Source organism: Protomyctophum parallelum (genome assembly GCF_964188405.1).
Source record: "Protomyctophum parallelum genome assembly, chromosome: 16".
NCBI lineage: Eukaryota > Metazoa > Chordata > Actinopteri > Myctophiformes > Myctophidae > Protomyctophum > Protomyctophum parallelum.
The window spans coordinates 4991906-5012468 of record NC_139711.1 but is presented as its reverse complement, the minus strand read 5'-3'; the positions used below and the strand labels follow the sequence as shown (position 1 = coordinate 5012468).

The following is a 20563-nucleotide window of genomic DNA, read 5'->3' as shown; positions in this document are numbered from 1 at the left end:
CAACTACAATTCGTTTTTTAGAGTAGTTGTTACTTGTTTGAAGTTTACACAATATTCTGTTATGGTTGAAAACTCCACCCTGCAGCTTAATGCACAGTTTAATGCTGAAGACCAATATTTTCTTGTAGGCTAAAGTGGGATAGTCAGTGACTTTCTGGCTTCCAAATCACATTCTTTTTATTTTGCATAGTGAAATAATTGCAATTTCAACTCAAGTTGACCCTCATTTGTACACCCCCCCCCCCCCCCCCCCCATCTAAACGGGCGAAAACAGGTTGATAACTTGTCTTGACCAAATGTGTTTACTGAACAGGAGACACAATGGAAAACATTAATTTCTAATAATAACCAACATAATGGACGTCAATAAAGTTTGACCCAATTTATTTTTAAAGCCTGGAATTTCTTTTATGTTTGAAGACGCACCCATTCTTCCTGGTGAAAGTGGCGCCAACGTCTCGTAATGGACCCCATCAATAAAACAATGATCCAATTTAAATCCACATCCGTTTTTAATCACGTCATTCACAATTGGACTACATATCCACCATCACCTTGGCAATTCCGTTTACACATATACAAATAAAATGTAACCAAGATAAACCAAATTCACCTCGAGGCTCGAGCTTAAAGGCTGTTTAAATTTAACACCAATTTATTTTTGTTTTTTAAAGAGGATATGCCTACTATTTTCAATTAAGAGATGCACAATATTGTAGCCATCTTGTTGGGCACTGCCTACTTATTTCATTTTGAAACCACGTGAAACACGTTTAACTTAACGGGAAATGTTAACTGAAAATACGTTTTTATCCAATTACTAGGCAAATCCCATTAAATAGAAAGAAATATAGAAATGGAAAGAAACTCGCAATCTTCTTTAGGATTTCAATGAAACAATTTGGAGCGAATCCATGTCTACAAGAGTGTTGGTGATCACAATTGTTGTGGAATATCACAGGTTAAATTAAAGGCTACACATGACCCGTTTGCCTTGGAGTTAAGGTGGACCATTTGAAATGAATCAACATAGGCTACAACATCACTATAATGTTACGTACCTTAACGCTACTGTGTTGAATCCTGTTCAGTCTCGTGGACAGCGTTTTTTTCCCCTGCCAACAAAAAGTTTGGTGATGCATGAAATGGTGTGAGCATCTTTTCTGGTTGTTTTTCTCTTTGTGGGGGTGGGGATTGGCACAGTCCTGAGCGTAAAAACGCTGCAGTCTTGTAGCTCTTTTAATCTTCTAAGTTCTTCACACAAACATTCCAGAGGGTTTTTTTTTTTTGGACACAAGGTCGTGTTGATGTGCTGTTTTCGGTCGCAGCAGCCCTGGACTGGAGGTCTCTCTCGAAAAAACAAATCTCCGAAACAAAATGTTTAAAAAACGCCTGGGACATTTTCTTGTCTCTTTCCATTGAACATTGCGTGGCCACTGAGAGCCAGAAGGCTTGTGACCTGTAACCCTTGTAAACCCTATCTCCCATTCTACCCCCACACCAACTCAACCACCCCCCAAGACCCCAAAGACCACCCCGACAAAACACAATGAAGGTATCCCACGTGATATGAGGGCAATCTTTCATTTATATGTTTTATTTTTATTTGGCTTTTTTAGTATTGTTGTGGTTTATTTGATCATTGAGACTAAACATTGCGCGTGGTGTCTCGTCTCGATCCAATGTTGCCTTATTTGCCTTCTTTCCCCGGTTGAACTTTAACCTACTTTCCCAGAATGCATTCTCGCTGATCGGCTACGAGGCTTGTGATTGGTGGGATCAAAAGTAAAGACACTGCAGCGGATCATTTGACATAATTTTCTTTCAGTACTGCGTTCTATGGCTGATTGGCTGTGTTAGTAGAAATACATCAGATTGTTTTTGATTTGTTACTTATTTAAAAGTAGCAATAGGCCCACCACCACAATTAGTATAGGCAGAAAGAAAAAAAGGTACTCTGTCAGCCAGGGTTGACATTAGTTGATAGGATGGAATACATGGAATATTATTAGGAATGCTGCAGCTTGCTGCCTAATTGAATATGAAGGACCCCAGTGGAAACAAGCCATAGGAAGGATTGTCCCAACAACACACAACAGGATGAAAATAATGTCTACTATATATTGGGAGAATAAATTTACTTTATATTAAAAATGATCAAATGTTCTATAATCGATTAAATCAATTTCTGATTAACTACTCCGGAGTCCAGGGACTTGTTATTTGGAGGTAGTACAACCTTTTAAACATGTTGCACAAAAGCAAAACCTAAACTTGCATATGTTTGGGCAATGGGCATTGTATTGTCAAAAATAGTTATATTTTTGGTGTGTGTGTGTGTGGGGGGGAGGGGGGGGGGGTCTCAGCTTGTGTCACATGTAAGGGGGGCTCCAAGGAAAAAAGGTTGGGAGCCAGTGACTTAGAAAGCTATAAGAATCACACCACAATCCCCCCAAAATTACATCTACTCAGGCTTTTGTGGGCAACTCTAGTCTGGGGAGACTAGAGTTCTCAACAGGCCTGAAAATGAAGGTGTTGCAATTTCCGATATTCCATCCCAATTGGCTAAAATTGCCTTTCAAAGTTTGCAGGATTGGTCAGTTTTGAACAAAATGCCTCAAATCATCAACAGCAGTGTGCAATTTATGTGAAGTTTTGCATATCAGCCTCATGGTGGCACTATAACAGGCCGATTTGCATTTTTACCTAGAACTGCACAGATCTGTGTGAAACATTCATAATTTGCATATAGCACATTTGTCCTAACAGAACCAGAGGCCCGTCTAATTAGCATACATCTGACATTTATATCAAATATCTAATTACTGAATCAAGCAACTTAAAAACTGTCTGGGGTGTTAACAAAAGCCTGAGTAGATGATGAAATGACCCAAATTGTTTTTGAAAGTAAAATATCCCTTAAAGACTAGTGCTAGTGATTCAAATATTAACATCATATAATAGGCTACTGTGTGTCGGCATTAGGCTACAATCAAACATTGTTATAAAACATCACATTGTGGCCTTTAGGATTAATCCTTTTCTTCTTCTACACCAAATATCTGGCAAAATAGCCGATCTACAAGACGTTTAGGAATCCGGCATTGCAACTGTTGGTTCATCTCCATCCAAAAGGAAAGTATGTCTCCATATATCATGGAATGGATTCGGATTCCAGTCTCTGGGAGATACATCTTGCATAGCCTGAGCTAACGTGTTAGGTTTCTGGTCTAGAGGGGCGGGTCGCGGCTCAGATTTGCACGCGCCCTGATTGGATCTCATCGATCTGTCCATCACCCCCGGCCCCTCCTCTCCCCCCTAGTGCAGCGCTACGTCACATAATTTGGAGCGACGCCCACCCGGAAGGGTTGACTCCACTTTTAGACCAGAGCGGCCAATGCGTTCCTCCAGGCTTTCAATTTTTGCACCAACAAAAATGAAAGCCTGGTACCGAGGCTACATCTTGCATAACAAGCTTAATTACATCAATAACTTTGTGTACAGTTTGTACAGATGGCTTGATGAAAGAGATGAACTGGAGCCATAATCACTTCTATGCCAAATACGTATGAGAACTCAACAGATGATTTTCATTTAATAAAGAAAATATATTTATAGATCAGTTGGCCCATAAATCAGCACCAAGCTCGGTTCCATATCAGTTTAAATAAGCATCAAGCGCAGAAGATCAAGTTTAAATGACAGGTCACGTGATCACTGTTATATAAAGGGGAGGCGTCCAAAGGCATCCTGTGGCACTGAGTAAGTATAATAATTACATGACTAAACCTTTACATGAAATATATGATCAAGTCAGACTACATTCATAAAGCAGAAGGGCAATATGTATGGTGCAGTATGTTAACACAATTTATTACAGCTTGGTTGAATGCTTAATTCCGATTGGTCAATCACTGAATTCAGCGGTGTTATTTCTAAATAATGACCGATATGCTCTACAACAAACTGCTGTCTAATCAAATCATCTGAGCACCTGCTGCACTGCTTGAATTTTATGCTGTATCCATCACAGCCATATAAACAAACACACAATGTCTTTTACGATTTAATATTGCTCTCAAATTTGAAGCGAGAAATAAACGGTGCAGTAACCGAAAATGGATTAAATTATCTTTTTGCAGTGTGTTGGAGGGGGTCTAACTTCACTCTGCCCTGCCCATCCCTTGACTGATCTATGTAGATATGAAAGGATTAACCACAAAAACAATTCTTCCCATAACATTTTATTTCATGTATGCTTTCACACGTTTACCTTTTTAAAATAATGCTTTGTACACGTATAATTCTCTCCCACAGTAAATAAAGGAAATGTGGGGTATTCAGGTTATTATGGAGGAAAAAAAGACAGCAAGGGTGAATATTTAAAGCACAACATTTAAAGTTCAAACAGAAATTCCTCTCAACCACCAACTTTTAAGTCTTGATCTCAACATTAAGTACTTCACAACCAAAATTACTATTTTGTTATCTCGTTACATTGCCGAATGAAGAATCGGACAATTAAGACATGTTTGATTAATTGAAGAAAATTCCGATCCCGGCTTAACAGCAGCAAAATGTATAACTTTGAACACTAGGATTACACAGTGAGTTGTTTGAGTCATTTATATATTGTTTTGCTGCCATTAAGCTTGGTCCCCTTTTTTCTAAAATTCATAAAATATTCTTAGATTCTTATTTTAGGAATGCATAAAAAAAAGAAAATCCATGAATGCAAAGCTTCATGGGGTGAGTAATTGATAGGAAACAAGTCATTTTGGGGGTGAAGTACTCGTTTAATTAATCTGAAGTTGCCACTGTATTATCTATTGTATCTCGTCACAGGAGGTAGGGTTATAAATAAAATGTCAGCTCAGTTAAACTAAAGTGTCCCCCCCCCCTCCCCCTCCAGGGAATTAAGCATGATATTGTTGTAGAGCCAGACCGTTATATATCTGTATTATTATAGTTTAGTTGATGTGTTCTTAACCACTTTCAAGCTGGCATCCATCACTATCCTGTAAATATTTTCAAAGTTTTCATTCTTTTTTAGGAAATAGCACATCTACAAGCTAGATCAGCTATTTCACAAAATGTTTGAACAGGGATTCATGTTTAATTCAAATTAATGTATTTTATATTTAAAAGTTCCGAAATATAAACTTAACAAATCAAAGTTTTGCTAAATGAATAGAACATTTCATGCACTTCTAGAAACAATATCACTCATAACATCAGTAATGGGTGGTAGGTCTCTAGGACTCTGATGTGGCATCGGTCTGGCTCTACTTCCATCGTACGGTGGTGTTGAATGTCTATTTCCAACACACGACACCGTTGTACGATGTATATAAATTAAGCATTAAAAATGGACTAAATCAAAGAAATATATATTAAAAAAATAATCTCACGACTTTTAACATTTTATTAGGCCAAGTCCCAATCTGCAATTTGTGAAACAGTTCACCTACACAACTCTCCTCCTCAGGCTTAAGGCAGGATGAAAAAAAAAATGCAGTGAAAACATTTCTATAAATAAGGCTTTATACTGATAGTGGAGAGGTTTCATGATTTGCGCTTTAAGGTCCTTACGCACTGGGAGTGTGATGAATAAACAATCTGAAAATGAGTCAGCGAATATTTCACATCAAGCTATTAATTTGTTGACGCCTCATTCATAAATTTGGAACTTGCATTTGTGGTGAAAAATCAACCTTGTTTCGAAACAATAATTAGGTCGCTTTATTGCAACATTATGTGTTCTGTGTGGCTGTTTGTACGCCATTTAAATTAATGCAAATAAATCACACGAAAATCACAGATCGAGACCAACTTTAGCTTTCATGAAATATCCGAGACCCTTATGGAAGATGCCTTTGAACATTTTCTGCTAGTGTGAACAATTCAAATATTCTTAAAATAACTTTAATATACTATAAATGTAAGGCTTGACTTTACCAGCCAAGTGGGTTAGGGTTATGCCTTAAACTTGGTCGCGCAGCATCGAAAAATCTACAAGCTCACAATGCGTTGCGCTGCAATTTGTTGTGAGCAGGTGAATGACAGTGTATAAATTAAGCATAAATTAAGTGATGGATCCTACACAGTGGGGGAACTTTCACAGTGCACACCATGGGTGGACCCAAATTTAAAAGACAAATTTGAATTGACACCGACACTTGATTGACATTTAATTAAGCTGAACCATTTCTCAAAACAACCCTGGCCATCTATAATTATTGATTCAACAATGTATTTCTTTAGAGGATATAAATATTACATCATGCACATCACTACTGCTTGAGAAAATGTTTTCAGAAGTAAAATTTGAATTTCACCCAATAATTGGCTAGCTGAATGAAGGAGGGGTAGTAGACATGTTTACCAACCTGCATCTGCATTTAACCACTTAAACCCTAGAGCCCCTATTCTGGAGTTGACCCCTATTTTGGAGTTAATATTTGGCAGGAATAGCCGAACTACAAGCATTGAGAGCTTGTACATCGGTTATTTTCACCAGAGATTTGGCGCAGAGGGAAATACTACAGGATCTGGTATAGAGCCATGCGGGAGCCTGGTTTAAGTGGTTAAGTTCATTGTATTATTTAGACGATTTCACAGTATCTGTTAATTCAAAATAAGTCACATTCTTGAAGCATTATTTCAGGAATTGTTTTGAGAAATTAAAATAGTGTTTGGACATGAAGTTCAGTTTTCAGTCTCAAATCAGTTTCATAAACATGTTGTTAGATACCAACACTAGAAAAGGATCCCAAATGGTTACATGGAGCAAGGAAAAACCCTGAAAACAAGTTTGTGGATATTTGGTTTCATGACAAAAGGTTAAATAAAAACCAAATTGTAACATTGGTTAGCATATTTTAGATTCAGTCAAGTTTATCCCCATATCCAACGTGTATTGGCAAGCATGGAAACCATGGTGTCACATTTAACCACTTTATCCCTATATATATATATTAGAATGAATAGCGCACACAACACACCGTGATGAGACGTGCATTTCTGAAAATGTTACCGTAATTGAAATTTGCCAATAATGACATGCCCAAAATAAGGACATCAGGGTAAAAGTGGTTAAAAGTATATTGTAATTATATTTTATTGGGCTATTATCCCCAAATATTTGAACTGGCTCTGAAAAACCAGTGCTACAATTGGGGCTTGAAATGCATATTTTCTGCTCTCATGTTGACTTTGGAATTTCACAGGATCATTACAATCTACTTTCTCTAAGTAAGGCAACATTCATTTATAAAAGGGTGCCATGCTGTAATTCATTATGAATTAAGGCCTATTTATACTAGTTGCATGTATTGTCTTGCACCAAAAACACAGTGAGCTTGTATAGTAGATCGGCTATTTTTGGTGTGAAACACGACACGCAACTAAGTATAAATCAGGCATAACATTGACGGCACCAAAACAAAAATACATTTAGTTTAAAAGTCTAGTTTTCCAGAGTGAAAACCAGGTCCCCATCCCTGTTGAAGTTAGAACAAACATTAAATACAGGCATGCATACCAACCACCACGCGATCCCCAAATATATTCTGTCAAGGAAAGAAAACTAAACAATACACAGCACTTACAAACTCAAAAAGCCCATGAGGTATATACTAGAAAACTGTGCAAACAGACAACATAGTTCTTGAAATCTGTCACATGGATTCGAAGTGACAGTGACAAGTAAGGCAACGTGCTGCTGTTCTCACTGGAATCTGCTGTTCAACCGACAGACGAGAAGTGAAATCAACTCCAAAACAAAATTATCCGACAGCCAAGACTACTTTCTGTTTCATATTTCAGGCTGTTTGAGAATGTGAGAAAGTCATCTGGTATTTAGCAGTGTCTGAGATGGCCTACACTACTGTATATACCAGACCACCAAAAAAATAATGTAACAATCTGCAGTGCGTTCTTGTTATTCATCTCAAAAGATGCTTAATATTATAACAGTGTTTCTCAAACAGATGGCTGGGAACCCAAAAGTGGGTGGCAATAGGTTTTGACAAGCATCACATATGAATTTAATTGAATATATTATCAATATATATATATATATAATTTTTTCAAAATATGATTCCCAGTATGAAACCGCTTTAGAACCATCTTTTCAAATTTAGATGCGGTATTTTGTGTGGATAAAATGAAGCATTTCCAATCGGATCAATTAGAATATGCCGCGTGGCCATGCTATGGCGTGCAGGATCAATCAGAATATGCTGCGCTACGGCGAGCGAGCTATGACACCCTGCAGCGGTATCTGATGCCGCGCTGCTATTTCCGTCCAGTGCAGCTGTCTGGTCGCAGTACAAATAAAACCCAGCCATTCATTGATTGCTCTTCTCTTCCTGTCACAGCGAATTTATCACAGCTACAACAGGATCACTAACAACCTCTGGAACAATCACAGTCACCTTTACATACATACCAAAGGACTGCTAACCACCTTAACCAGCAAACATTACCATCAGCTAACCTGGCTAAACTAATTGTACTACGGTCATATCGTTGCCGTCATGCAGATACCTTGTCTCTCCAGATTTCATCGTTTTAGATATTTTAATAAATTGATGCCCAATTCTGTACTTTGGATCTACAAGCTCACAATGCTTTGCATTGACAGTTTTCGACTACGTAGGTGGGTATGTGGGCATTTAACTAATTTAAAGTATTAAGAGCTTGTGACTAAACAATAACTGCATTGGATCCATTGGAACAAAGGTTATGTTTTCCATTTCCTGGAAATGTTTACGTTTTGGATGTACAAGGTTTCGGCCCAACAGTGACGATAATAAAGTTGACTAATGTCCAGGAAAGTCAGAATAACTTACAATTGACCATATTCACATGGCGGCTATTTTGCTAAAGAGCAAAATTTACGGTTGGTGAATATGGTTAGTAAGGTGACAAACCAGTGCTATGGAATTAGTATGAAAAAAGAGTTACATTTCAAACTGTTAACCATAAAACTACAATAGCAAAAAAATAATATATTTTTTCTTCTCTAAAATATTGACATCTTTCTGAAAAAGGCTTGTCGGTCCACTTAAGGAGTCCCTGCTGGGTTTTTTTTGGGGTGGTAAATAATCAGAAACTTGCTTATCTAGGGATAACAGTTTACATGATATCCCACATAAAAAGCTATGACTATTCTCATTTCACTACAGAAGCACAACAGATTAAATAACAGTGTTTGGCCCACTAATGCTTAATTCATACTCCATTATACGACGAAGCATAAATCAGGCTTAATTGCTTCACCCACAAGAAATCCCCCTCACTTCCACACCAAGGAAAAAAAAGATGGAAGTTTTTTTTTAAAGTTTTGTTTTCTAAGTTTTTTTTTTTTTTTTTTAAGTAATAAGAGGATGCTAGTGGAATCTCTCTGGAGGCTCTAGGACTCTCTACCTGACAAAGCAGTGACCGCGTGTGTCCTTTAGGCCTCCTCTGGTGCTGTGGGGCGCTTCAGGTCACGGATCTGCTTTATCAGGTAGTTCTTCTCATCGCAGAACTGCTCGTCTTCAGACCGATCGGTCTGGAAGTGGCTCAGGAACTCCACCAGCTTGGTCTGGTTCTTCAGCAGGATGTCCAGCACAGGCTGGGTCTTATTGGGGTTTGCCACAAATACCTGCAGGAGTTGTGAGAGGATAGTTGTAGTAACAACAACTAGAAAAAGGTGCAATGCTTTCTGTGAGTTTGACAAAATCTGTAGGAGTAGCAACAAAAAGTGTGTTTTGAACAACGCACAGAATTGTGGAAGATCTACTCACAAAAGTGGCCTATAAGCAAGAGTTGCATTATGATCTAAAAAAAAACAACTAAAAATGCGATTGTACAACCTACAGGTTCAAGAGTTATAGGCTAAAATGTGAAGTGGGCTGTTATAGCGCCACCATGAAGCTGATCTAAAGAAAATAGGTAGTATTTATTCTCCATGGCCTACCACCTACTGGTAGTTTGTGTGCACGTTTGTGCAATACGGGCCTCTCCTGCAAACTTTGAAAGCCAATCGTAGCCAATCGGAATGGAATCTGAAAAATCTGACAGTTACATCTTGATCATGTGAGCAGTGAAAACACAAAATGGCAGAAAATCTTGTCAGGCGGAAATGGGCGTGGAGTTTGGCATAGAGCCACCATGAGGCTGATAAAATAGGCTTTGAAAAATAGAAAAATAATAATGGATGGAGGACTGGAAGTTCTTCCTTGGCCTACTGAGAGTATACATGCAAAATTTCACACCAGAGATGAGCCGTTTACAGACACATCCAACCTGCACACTGACACACAAGAGCAAATACAGTCTCCGGCTGTTCTGAGACAATAATAAAAGGGTGCAACAGTTAAGCGAACTAATCGATTGCATTTTTATTTTTAAATCTTTTTTGTAAAGTAAAAGCTGTGTGTCACGATTGAGCTTGTAGATGGGCCATTCCTGCATAATACTGTTGTACAATTAAATATAATATTAGGGTTGATCAGACCAATTAAGCCTAACCCTAATGAATATTTTTAGGCTATTCAAATATGCAGAGGTACATAGGCATAGTGGAGCCAAGAGGCTCATCGCTAATCTTGACCTTTTGAAGTTTGACCACTAAAATAGATTAAGATTAAGATAGAGATTTTTTTTGTGGTTTTGTGGCAAAACCGGACATCTCTGGGATATGCATGTTTGGAAAGATGAAGGTCAGAAATACATTAGCCTGGAAACCAGATGAATCTGCCAGTGCAAAAAATAAAAAAGTAGAAAAAGTGGTCAGGTCTGCACCAGGGCAGGTCAGGTTGTGGCCTCCTGGTGGCGCTATAATAGGCCAATGTGAAAATGGTGCCATTTCTTCTTACACCTTGGATGATTTGAGGCATTTTGTTCCAAAAATGTGTTTTGCAAAAATACACCTGTTGGTGGCGCTATAACAGGCCATTGTGAAAAGGGTGGAATATATTCCTCAGCCTAGTAGGAAAGTATGTGAAAGATTTCACGTAAATTGCACGCTGCATTCATGATTTGAGGCTTTTTGTTCAAAATGGGCCAATCCTGCAAACTTTGAAAGCCATGTTAGCAAATTAGGACGGAATATGAAATATCGGACAGATCCGTCTTATACTGCAACGGGAATTTTGGACAGAATCTGGAGGAGTAATATAAAAAAATGTGTTTTACAAAACTCGGCCTCCTGGTGGCGCTATAACAGGCCGTTCTGGAAAAGAGGTCAGAGGTTCATCGTTGGCATCCAGGGAGTGTGTGCAAAATTTGACATCGATCGGGTCCCTCTGTAGATTATATCTGGGCCTGCTCGGTTGTGATTGGAGTGATTGGAGCACCAATCAGGGCCCAGTATGCAAATGTGGCGAAGGTATATCACCAGAAGTATTTTTTTAAAATCAAACTCTTGGAAATGCAGGTTCTAAACAGATTCCAGACTAAGATCTACTCAGTGATATTAGTCTGGGCTTGCCATGCCCCACCCGCTGTGCAATACCCTTGTTGTTATCTGATGTACTTGTTGTACCAGTCGTCTCGTCAGCTACAAGCACATTGCGTATTGCTTCGTGCCGCCACTTTTGTTCACCACAGCTCTCGTAATTTCAGTTTTGCTTCTTTACAGGGATTTATTATGCCAGTTGGGATCATTCTTTTCTTTGCTGATTTAGCACTCCCTTCTGATTATCCAAGTGCAAAAATAACACTTCCCATTGTTTTAGCAATATCCATTCGTTGTAATTGCATTCTGTAAACACTCCTCTGTATGGAAGTTTCCACTAGTGCTTGTGTCTACTGCTGGTTTATCATGTAAATAAAAGACCTGCTGCTCTCCCAGTCTAACATGGTGGTTTGTTGTTTGAGGGTGTATGTATTGTGGATGCTACATGCTTCATTACCAACGTAACTCTGTAATATGCATTATGAAACCACATTCGGTGTGAACACCAGACACCACAGGTGTGTTCAACGTACTGCAACCCAAAACAGGTGAATGAACTCTATTAGACATGCGGTTCATATTTTTCTTCTGAAAAGGATAGAAAAACACTAAGAAGGTAAGACCCTTTCCTAATGGACAAAAATACACCAACACCCACTAACATGAAAGGTCATGATCAGCATTCATTCCCGTGTCAAATGGCTCTGTCACAGTTATCTATTGGCCCCTGCACTGATGGAAAAATTACACCAAGGCAGACATTCACATTTCTTGCCCACTTTTCTGTCATGATGCTGAGAGAGCTTAGAGAAGAGGAAGTAAGAAAATTAAGTATCTCATAAGCATTTGCCCCTAAATAATACAAAGATTACAACTTAATTCACCAAGTAATTTCAGTCAAAATGTTAAAACCCTATATACAGCAATTAGGTGACCCGAGTCCACCAGTGTTTAAACTAGACCAATTTTTTCCCCCTACATATGAAATATCTTTGACGAAAATACCTGACCTACAATCTCACAACACCATCACGTTGTGACACATTTGGAGCCTTGCGATCTGTTATTTCTGCTGAACGTTTGGCCCAGACTAGAGTGGGTAGGATATGGTTCAAAAGGTAAAATAAATAATCATATTATGCTTTACGTACCTTGAAAACGTGGAAGGCTTCAAACTGGATGTTCCGGCTGTTGTCTCGGAGTAGATTCATCATGAGTTTTAGGTTCTCTGCTCTGCTGATGTACCTGGTCATCACCGTGAAGTTGTGTCTGTCCAGCAGAAGCTCTCCGAGCAGCTGAAAGATATGCAGCTTGGTTTACATGCTGGTATGACTCAACCAGCTAACGTGCGGCTGACCACATTAATCGTGGGGGTTCATCAGTTTGACTCCAGACATGTGTAGCATCGTGTCACAATAATGTAGTTAGCTATGCATTAACACACCCAAAAACATCAAAATCAAATCGATGCGCCCACGGGACGTACAATAGTTTACCCCGATAAACATTATCTGTGCTAAAATGGGTTTTCAAATCATAGGAATAAACCAGCTGATTTAGCATCTGTGCATTTGATTTGAAGATTGGGAACTAATATAATTTGGAGCAAACAAAGAGGTAGGAGGCAGCACACCAATATCATATCATACCCTGAAGGTGGCATTTTGTTGCCAAAACGTTGGTATAATAAAAGTGTTTTGCATCGTGACTACGAGCTGTGCGACCTTTTTTTCCAACTAATAGGAGGCTTGCTTGGTAACACATTTTGAATGCATAACTTTTGCCATAACACACGGCCCGAAGAGGCTATAGCTAAACGGAAACAGAAGGGAAGAAAGATTTAAACTATTAAGTATTGAATTCACATGGGATCTAATATTACATTTATTTAGACAACTGCATACCTTCAGAGACTGTCGCTTGGTAACATAGTTGTCAGAATGCAAGAGCTTCTCATATTCTGTTAAAACCTGAAACAAATGTACACAATGACGTTAAGTTATTTTTTTCTCTCCAATGTTGTCGGTATAAGCTTCTATGTTTTATCTTCAAATCTACAATATATCGCTCACCCTGTCGTAGTTGGTCTCCAGGAAATCTGCACACATAATCTTGTGTCTTGTGAGAAGATCCTTATAATGCAGAACAGAAGCCAGTTAGGGTTGAAAATGAAATCAGTTACTTTGGATCTGCCAGGGAATTAGGGCTGAGAAATATTGATATTGTGATGATACGAGACTAGATATTGTCTGAGATTTGTTTATCAAATATTAAGTAATTTAGTGATATGGCATAAGTGTTTGTCTTTTCCTAAGCACTGACACATACACACAGCAAAAATAGTAAATCTACTATCTCAAAACACGTGTTATGAGCTTGTATCTTTGAAAATCTATGTAAAATTTTGAATTAATTATAATATTATCGCCACAAGATGGAGAGGTATTTGGTCAACAAATAATCTGATATTTGATTTAGTACATATCGTCCAGCCCTAAATGGAATCAAGCTGGAGAAAGAGAAATACCTTGAAGGAAGCAAAAGCATCTGAGGCGATGTCAAACGTTGACAATTCCACAAAACGAAAGAAGCGGTAGAACTCTTCAGAGAAGAGCACCGTCCGTGCCAATGGCTCGTGCCGCAGACATTCTCTTAGCATCATCCCACAGTTGAGGGCCACCTCTGCACTCTCGTACCTGTTGCAGATTATATATTGTTATACCGACTGACCCATATACCCTTAAAGTGCTGTTGAACTTTGGTAGAACCTTCAGATTGTGCAGGCACTAGGCAGCCACCCAGGCATGATATTATTTAACCTTTATTGGGAGCTCTCAACCACAACAAAAATGGATAAGTTACCAAAATTGGTGTAGCGTGAGCAACAAGGACTCCATTAGGTGAAATTGCATATCAAGACTTGTTTTTTACATTATCAGAATTCCCTTGATGTCAATAGATCCAATTTACCCTAACGCCAATTACGCCATGTCTGGATGTGTGTCAGAAGGCACATACCCTTGTAGAAGCATGAAGAGGATCTGGGGGTGTGAGGAGATGTATTCCACGGTGGGGGTGCGAGTACCGATCTGACGTCGCACAATATTGCTGAAAAGATGCACCACATCTTTCTTACCCTGTGGAAAGGATTACTTGTTTTAGAGCAGTAATTCTCAAGCTTTTTAATTTCAAGGAACCCCAGTTTAATATTAGTTAGTTTGGGCCACAAGACCGCCCGCCATTTAATGCCACAATTTCATCTCTGTAACCCCAATCTGCACTGTAAAATCTCCCAGGTTAATTTAACTCTGAGAGTGTACAAATGGAACCATTAAGGATCCATTTGAACCCTCACAGAGGTACAGAGCCAAAATGGTCCATTTGGACCCCTGGTGCCAACTTTATGTTGAGAAACTGTGTACTAGATTACTTTTCACTCCGTGTTAGGGTTAAGCCATCCCAATCAAACATGCACGCCCACATATAACCCTGCAAAGAACTGTCCGAAACAAATCAATACTTTCACAAGCGTAACAATTTTGTCCCAGGGACATCGTGCATCCTCCCCACCTCAAAATCAATCTTTTGCAGATTTGCGATCAGGGCTATTAGGAGGTTGGTGTTGTACAGCTCCTGTGCGAGTTGAGCCACCGCTTCAGTCTGAGGTTCCTTGTCACCTGTCCCACACAGGACCTCTTTCAGGGAGGAGAGGTTCTTTGAGACCTCCTCTGCAACCTTCGGATAATAAAAACAGTCTGTGTCAGAGGCCATTAGTGAGGTTAAGTGGCCATTGTTAGCCATACAGTAAGTCATCATTACTACTGACCTTTTCACACTTTTTGCTCTCTGCAGCGTCTAGCTTTTCCATGTAAGCAACATTCTCCTTCAAACTTTTGACTATTTCAGCTGGGCTCTTCTGAGACTTTCCAAAAGGAAAAGGCATGATGGAGGCAGAGGAAACAGAGTCTAATACCAGACGAAAGCAAGGAGAAAGAGTCAGCTGCAATATATAATTAAACCATCCAAGCTTCCTGACATTTTAAAGACCGGAACTGACTGACTGACAAGCATGCACTTGCATACACAGTACACACAGAGTCAGGTTGATTCTATCCATTTGAATTTAACTATAAAGGCCCGAGTGGAAAATACGAACAATTTACTATTGTACTTAAACATGCAAGTTGACATTCTTGTAAATTAATAGCATTTCCCCATTAATGGTTTTCTAATTTTTTTTCTTTTTACATTGGACACATTGGTTGATGATAGTGATGTTGTTGATTTAATTAAAAAGTTCACCGTGTGCTTCTGAGTTAGCTACTGAAAAAAGCAAACTAAACAAAGTTAAGTTTAATGTCGTAGGTAAGCTTGTTTGTTAGGAACAAATTGTAAATAGAAGCGGAAACGCACAGTAATAACAATGACTGCTGTTAAATCTTATTAAAGTGTTGACATTAAAAGACTTACCAAAAAGAAGCTGTACGTTTTGAACTTGAAGGAGGCTTGGTGGCTAAAGGTTAGCTAATGCTAATGTCAGCTTGCAACTTAACTCCGCTGTCTCCCTGAGAGAAACGCCCAACTAAGATAATAACTCTTAATAATGTGGTTAATGTTTATATAAAGTACTCAAAACTGATGAGTTATTAATCTCTCTCCAACAACTCGTCCCGTCGCCAACAAACTGGCTAACTGGCTAAAGTTGTGTTGCGAGAGAACTTCATTTCCCTGTTCTGGTCTGTATGTCTCGCGTCTCTCCAGCTCGACATGGGGTAATTTAAACCTGAATCTGGTCTTCACTTGGGGTAATTTTAACCTTAATTTGAATATCGCATAAGGTACTTTTACTTTTTACATCATTCTAATCTACTGTGTTTTGTGGCTGTAATATATATAGGTTTGTTGTTCACTTTTGTAATATTGGATTAAATCTTTATTCTCAAAATAGTTTTAAAATATAAACTATATAATGAGAATGTATGTAAGTAAATATGACTAATGTATGTAAATATGACTAACATAATTATGTTAAGTGAGAAGAGAATAAGGGCAATTAATGTGTCCAAAAGCCTTTAAAATATAGGCTAAAATCTTGACCTGAATTGTAGCCACAATTCTGTATTTATATGTGTCATGGTGGTGCAACCCCCTACATGTCTTATAAAAGTAAATAAATAAATAAACATTAGGCTATGATTATTAATCTTTTAATGTTAACACACCCAGGCCTGGGGCTGGGGGCCTTGAGTCAATATTGTGGCATTTTGCAAAAAAGTATGCAAATACCGAATTGTATAAAGACAGGATACCACTTGAACTCTTTGAAAATAACGTTTTAAATTAATGTATAATATAAAATAAAGAAATAAATAGTTTCAAAGGTTTTGTTTTGTTTGTGGGACCATGAGCACAGCCTTTGGCAACGTCACCCGAAAGCTACGCAGTCTGACGCTGCATCAAGTGAACAATAAGTGGCCACAAAATAATCGGAAGTAGTTTGATTTAGCCTTCAAAGTTAAAGTAGGTATAATGCATAACTGACTTTATGTAGGCGAGTCATTCCAAATATTCGGTGCTTGTTCAGCCTTAATTGTAACCTTTTCAAGACAAATTTTTTTTGCACAGGATTTTTTTTCTTTCATGTTCAGCTGTCAGAAAAACCTATTTGTTCAGCTTAATGCGTTATTCCAATTTTTCCATGTAAATATCCATTGACACAGTAACAGGGGGGACAGTTTATGTTAAAGATGGCCATTAATCCTCATGTAATGAAGAATATTATGGCATGACATTGTGAACACAGAGTTATAAGATTTTAATATATTTATTTATCAACCATATTTTCAGAATTATGAAAATGTATCAATTTATGCTTTACCACATCTGCAACCTAAAACATTGAAAAAAGGCAAATTAAACAGTGATACTTCTTCTTGTGTAGGGTTTCCTCTCACTGGACCGGTTCACAGCCGAGTGTACGGCGGCTGGGATGAGGATCAGCGTCTCCAAATCGGAAGCCATGGTTCTCAGCAGAACCGGTGAGATTGTGCAGTCCAAGTAGGGAATGAGGCATTACCCCAGGTGAAGGAGTTTAAGTATATCAGGGTCTTGTTCACGAGTGAGGGGAGGACGGAGAAGGAGATCAGCCGGAGAATCGGAGCGGCAGGGGTGGTATTGCAGTCGCTGTATGGAGGGATTACATTGACTCACTGGCCTTGGAACGCCTCGGGATCCCCCAGGAGGAAGTTACTTAATGTTGCTCTGGAGATGAATGTCTGGAGCTCTCTGGTGGAGCTGTTGCCCCGCGACCCGTCTACGGATAAGCGGTTGAAGATGGATGGATGGTGAGAAGCATTAGAACTATACTATATAGCCTAATAAGATTTCAAAAGGTAGATTTTGTTTGAATTAAACATTATATTATTTGTAACTGAAGAAAAAACATGCGGGGGACATGGCATTTTAGCATACGTCTACTCAAATCAAATCAAGGGATTATTTTATTTAGGTATACAAATATTATTTTTTATGGTGGAAAACCTTTAATAGTATAAGATAAGCATTTTGGAATGAGTGTTATTGCTTATTTTACACAAGATATGCTGTATTATGACATGGGGACACAAATGGAACAGAATACTAGGAATGACCCAGGCCTATGAAATTAATTTAAGCCCAAAATAATTGGCAAAACACTAAGATGTTAATGCAAATATAACATGAATGTGACTCAGCTCTTGATAGAAGGAGGAACTCTTAACAGATTATTGGGTATATGTATACTGTACAGTATGTATGTATGTATGTACGGGACATACGGAAGCAGACCGTGCAGGTATGTTCTCCGTCATGCTACGAAGCGTATGTTCCATGACGTGATGAAGATATGTAACAATGCCAGGGTATAATTGGTTTACAATGGTGACGTAATGATATGTTTCAGTGTTTGGAGGATTAAAGGGACATATGCATCAAACCACCCAAGTATTAGTATACCACTAATCAACTCACAAATTACATATACATATGAGCATATGACGTGATGAAGATATGTACCAATGCCAGGGTATAATTGGTTATCGATGGTGACGTAACAATGACATGTTTCAGTGTCGGGTGGACTAAAGGTAATGCCCCTATGTATACAATATGTAATCCGACACCACTGCCATAACAGGCATAAGTAATCATTACGTCATTACTCGATGGGACTGTATTTCTTTTATAGGTAGAAGCTTTTACCATAATTCAAAATATTACTTTTTTACCCCCAAACACTAGGTAAGTAGGAAATAGCTAAACCTAATAATTCAATATTGCAAACGTTCTTTCACAGAGAGGCTGAGATTTGAAAGTTTGTAGCGGTCAACAGTACTTGCACTTTCTGCTTGCGCACTAGTAGGCCTACTTGGGTGCAAAGCGCAAGTCGGCACCTTGACAGAGTGCATTTATAGTTACTTGCGCAAGCAGAGCGTGCAAGTAATGTTATTAGTCGGGTGATACGATGCGTATATCCCTTAGCAGGGGATATTGTCATACATCATACTCTGGCACGGGACATACGGAAGCAGACCGTGCAGGCTCCTTCCCGACAGGTAAGGGGCGTGCTTTAGCCTAGTCCTATAAGGTAGGTATACATATATATTCCAAGTTCCACGGCTAGAGTGGAGCGTTCCAAGTTCCACCTCTAGAGCGGAGCGTTCCAAGTTCCACATTCAATGTTACACATGCCTCAGAGCCCAGCGTTCCATTTCCATTTCAATTGTCATACATGCCTAGGAATGAGAAACACAAGGTTACTTCAGGGGTCGATATAAGTGATATTTCTGAGAGGAGGATGTGTGTGTTGCGCTTGTCTTACCCGGAGCCGCACGCCGAACCTGCCTTGGGGAGAGCAACAAAGAGTGTGAGACAACAGAGTGCTTGCTTTATAGGATTTTATAAGTTTGTAGCGGTATACAGTACTTGCACGCTCTGCTTGCGCACTAGTAGGCCATTTATGGCCTACTTGTGTGCAACAAGCAAGTAGGCACTCGACAGAGTGCAGTTCTAGTTAATATTAGTACTAGACCGGTGCCAGGCTGTAGAGCACCGAGTCGGTAACGATGGAGGTTGAAGATCCATGCCCCACCCAGGCACTGCACTCCCTGACTGTGGTGGTGTGGAACGTGTGTCAAATTTGAAGTCAGTGGGGCGAACAGTTACGTGGATTACAAAACTACACACACACACACACACACACACTAGGGTTGCCACCTTTGAGATCTTGAAATAAGGAACACTTATACGACCACGTGGCGAAGCTTCGGGTTATCGGATCACATCGACTAACTGGCCTTGGAACGCCTCGGGATCCCCCAGGAGGACGTTACTAATGTTGCCCTGGGGAGGGAAGTCTGGTGCTCTCTGGTGGAGCTGTTTCCCTGTGACCCGACTACGGATAAGCGGTTGAAGCTGGATGGATCAGGGACGGATTAACCCCCATGAGGGCCCCTGAACCGGTAATGTGTTGGGGGGCCCCATAGCGTGCATGCACATTTTTTGTGTTTTTTTAAATGTTTTTATCATCTTTTTGACCTAAATTTAACAAAATCAATGGCCAATTTCAGGCCTCAAACCCAGTACCACGCGGTCCAGTTTCCTCAAAGGGCCACTTACAGCCAATGGCCACTGGGCCCCGGTCCCACTGGCCCAATGGCTAATTTGGCCCTGGGATGGATGGATGATTTCACATACCAGCCTTTGGGGTCACTTGGTGGTCACTGTTGTCAGTAAGGAAGGGGTAGACCTACTGCACTGGATTTATTAACTGTTATGAAGTAACCTATTCTGTTTATAACAACATAAGAATTCTGATTCTGAATCTGAGTTGTTCTTTAAATGGGCGCAATATTTAATTAAATCATTTATATTAAATACACACACACACACACACACACACACACACACACACACGCACACGCACACGCACACGCACACGCACACGCACACGCACACACACACACACACACACACACACACACACACACACACACACACACACACACACACACACACACACACACGTACAGAGACATGGTGCATTATAGTAGGAATATTATTACAATTATGATA

General features: G+C 39.3%; 1 protein-coding gene across 1 annotated transcript; it reads right to left on the bottom strand.

The window, feature by feature from the left end:
- Positions 1 to 5411: 5411 nt before the first annotated feature.
- On the bottom strand, positions 5412 to 16191 carry cab39l1 (calcium binding protein 39, like 1). Its single transcript, XM_083785920.1, has 9 exons — positions 15920 to 16191; positions 15276 to 15415; positions 15020 to 15184; positions 14468 to 14586; positions 13977 to 14145; positions 13522 to 13581; positions 13354 to 13419; positions 12601 to 12744; positions 5412 to 9652 (listed from the first exon to the last, which is right to left on the bottom strand). Exons 2-9 carry the CDS (start codon positions 15390 to 15392, stop codon positions 9461 to 9463), a joined length of 1032 nt encoding a protein of 343 aa, XP_083642046.1. The 5' UTR covers positions 15393 to 15415; positions 15920 to 16191; the 3' UTR covers positions 5412 to 9460.
- Positions 16192 to 20563: the final 4372 nt, after the last annotated feature.

Coding starts and splice junctions, on each gene's coding strand:
- cab39l1 (XM_083785920.1), bottom strand. CDS start 15,392: ATGCCTTTTCCTTTTGGAAAGTCTCAGAAGAGCCCAGCTGAAATAGTC. Junction 14,587..15,019: donor TGCAAAAGATTGATTTTGAG/GTGGGGAGGATG, acceptor TCCTTTCCACAG/GGTAAGAAAGATGTGGTGCA. Junction 9,653..12,600: donor AAGCCTTCCACGTTTTCAAG/GTACGTAAAGCA, acceptor CAACTCCTGCAG/GTATTTGTGGCAAACCCCAA.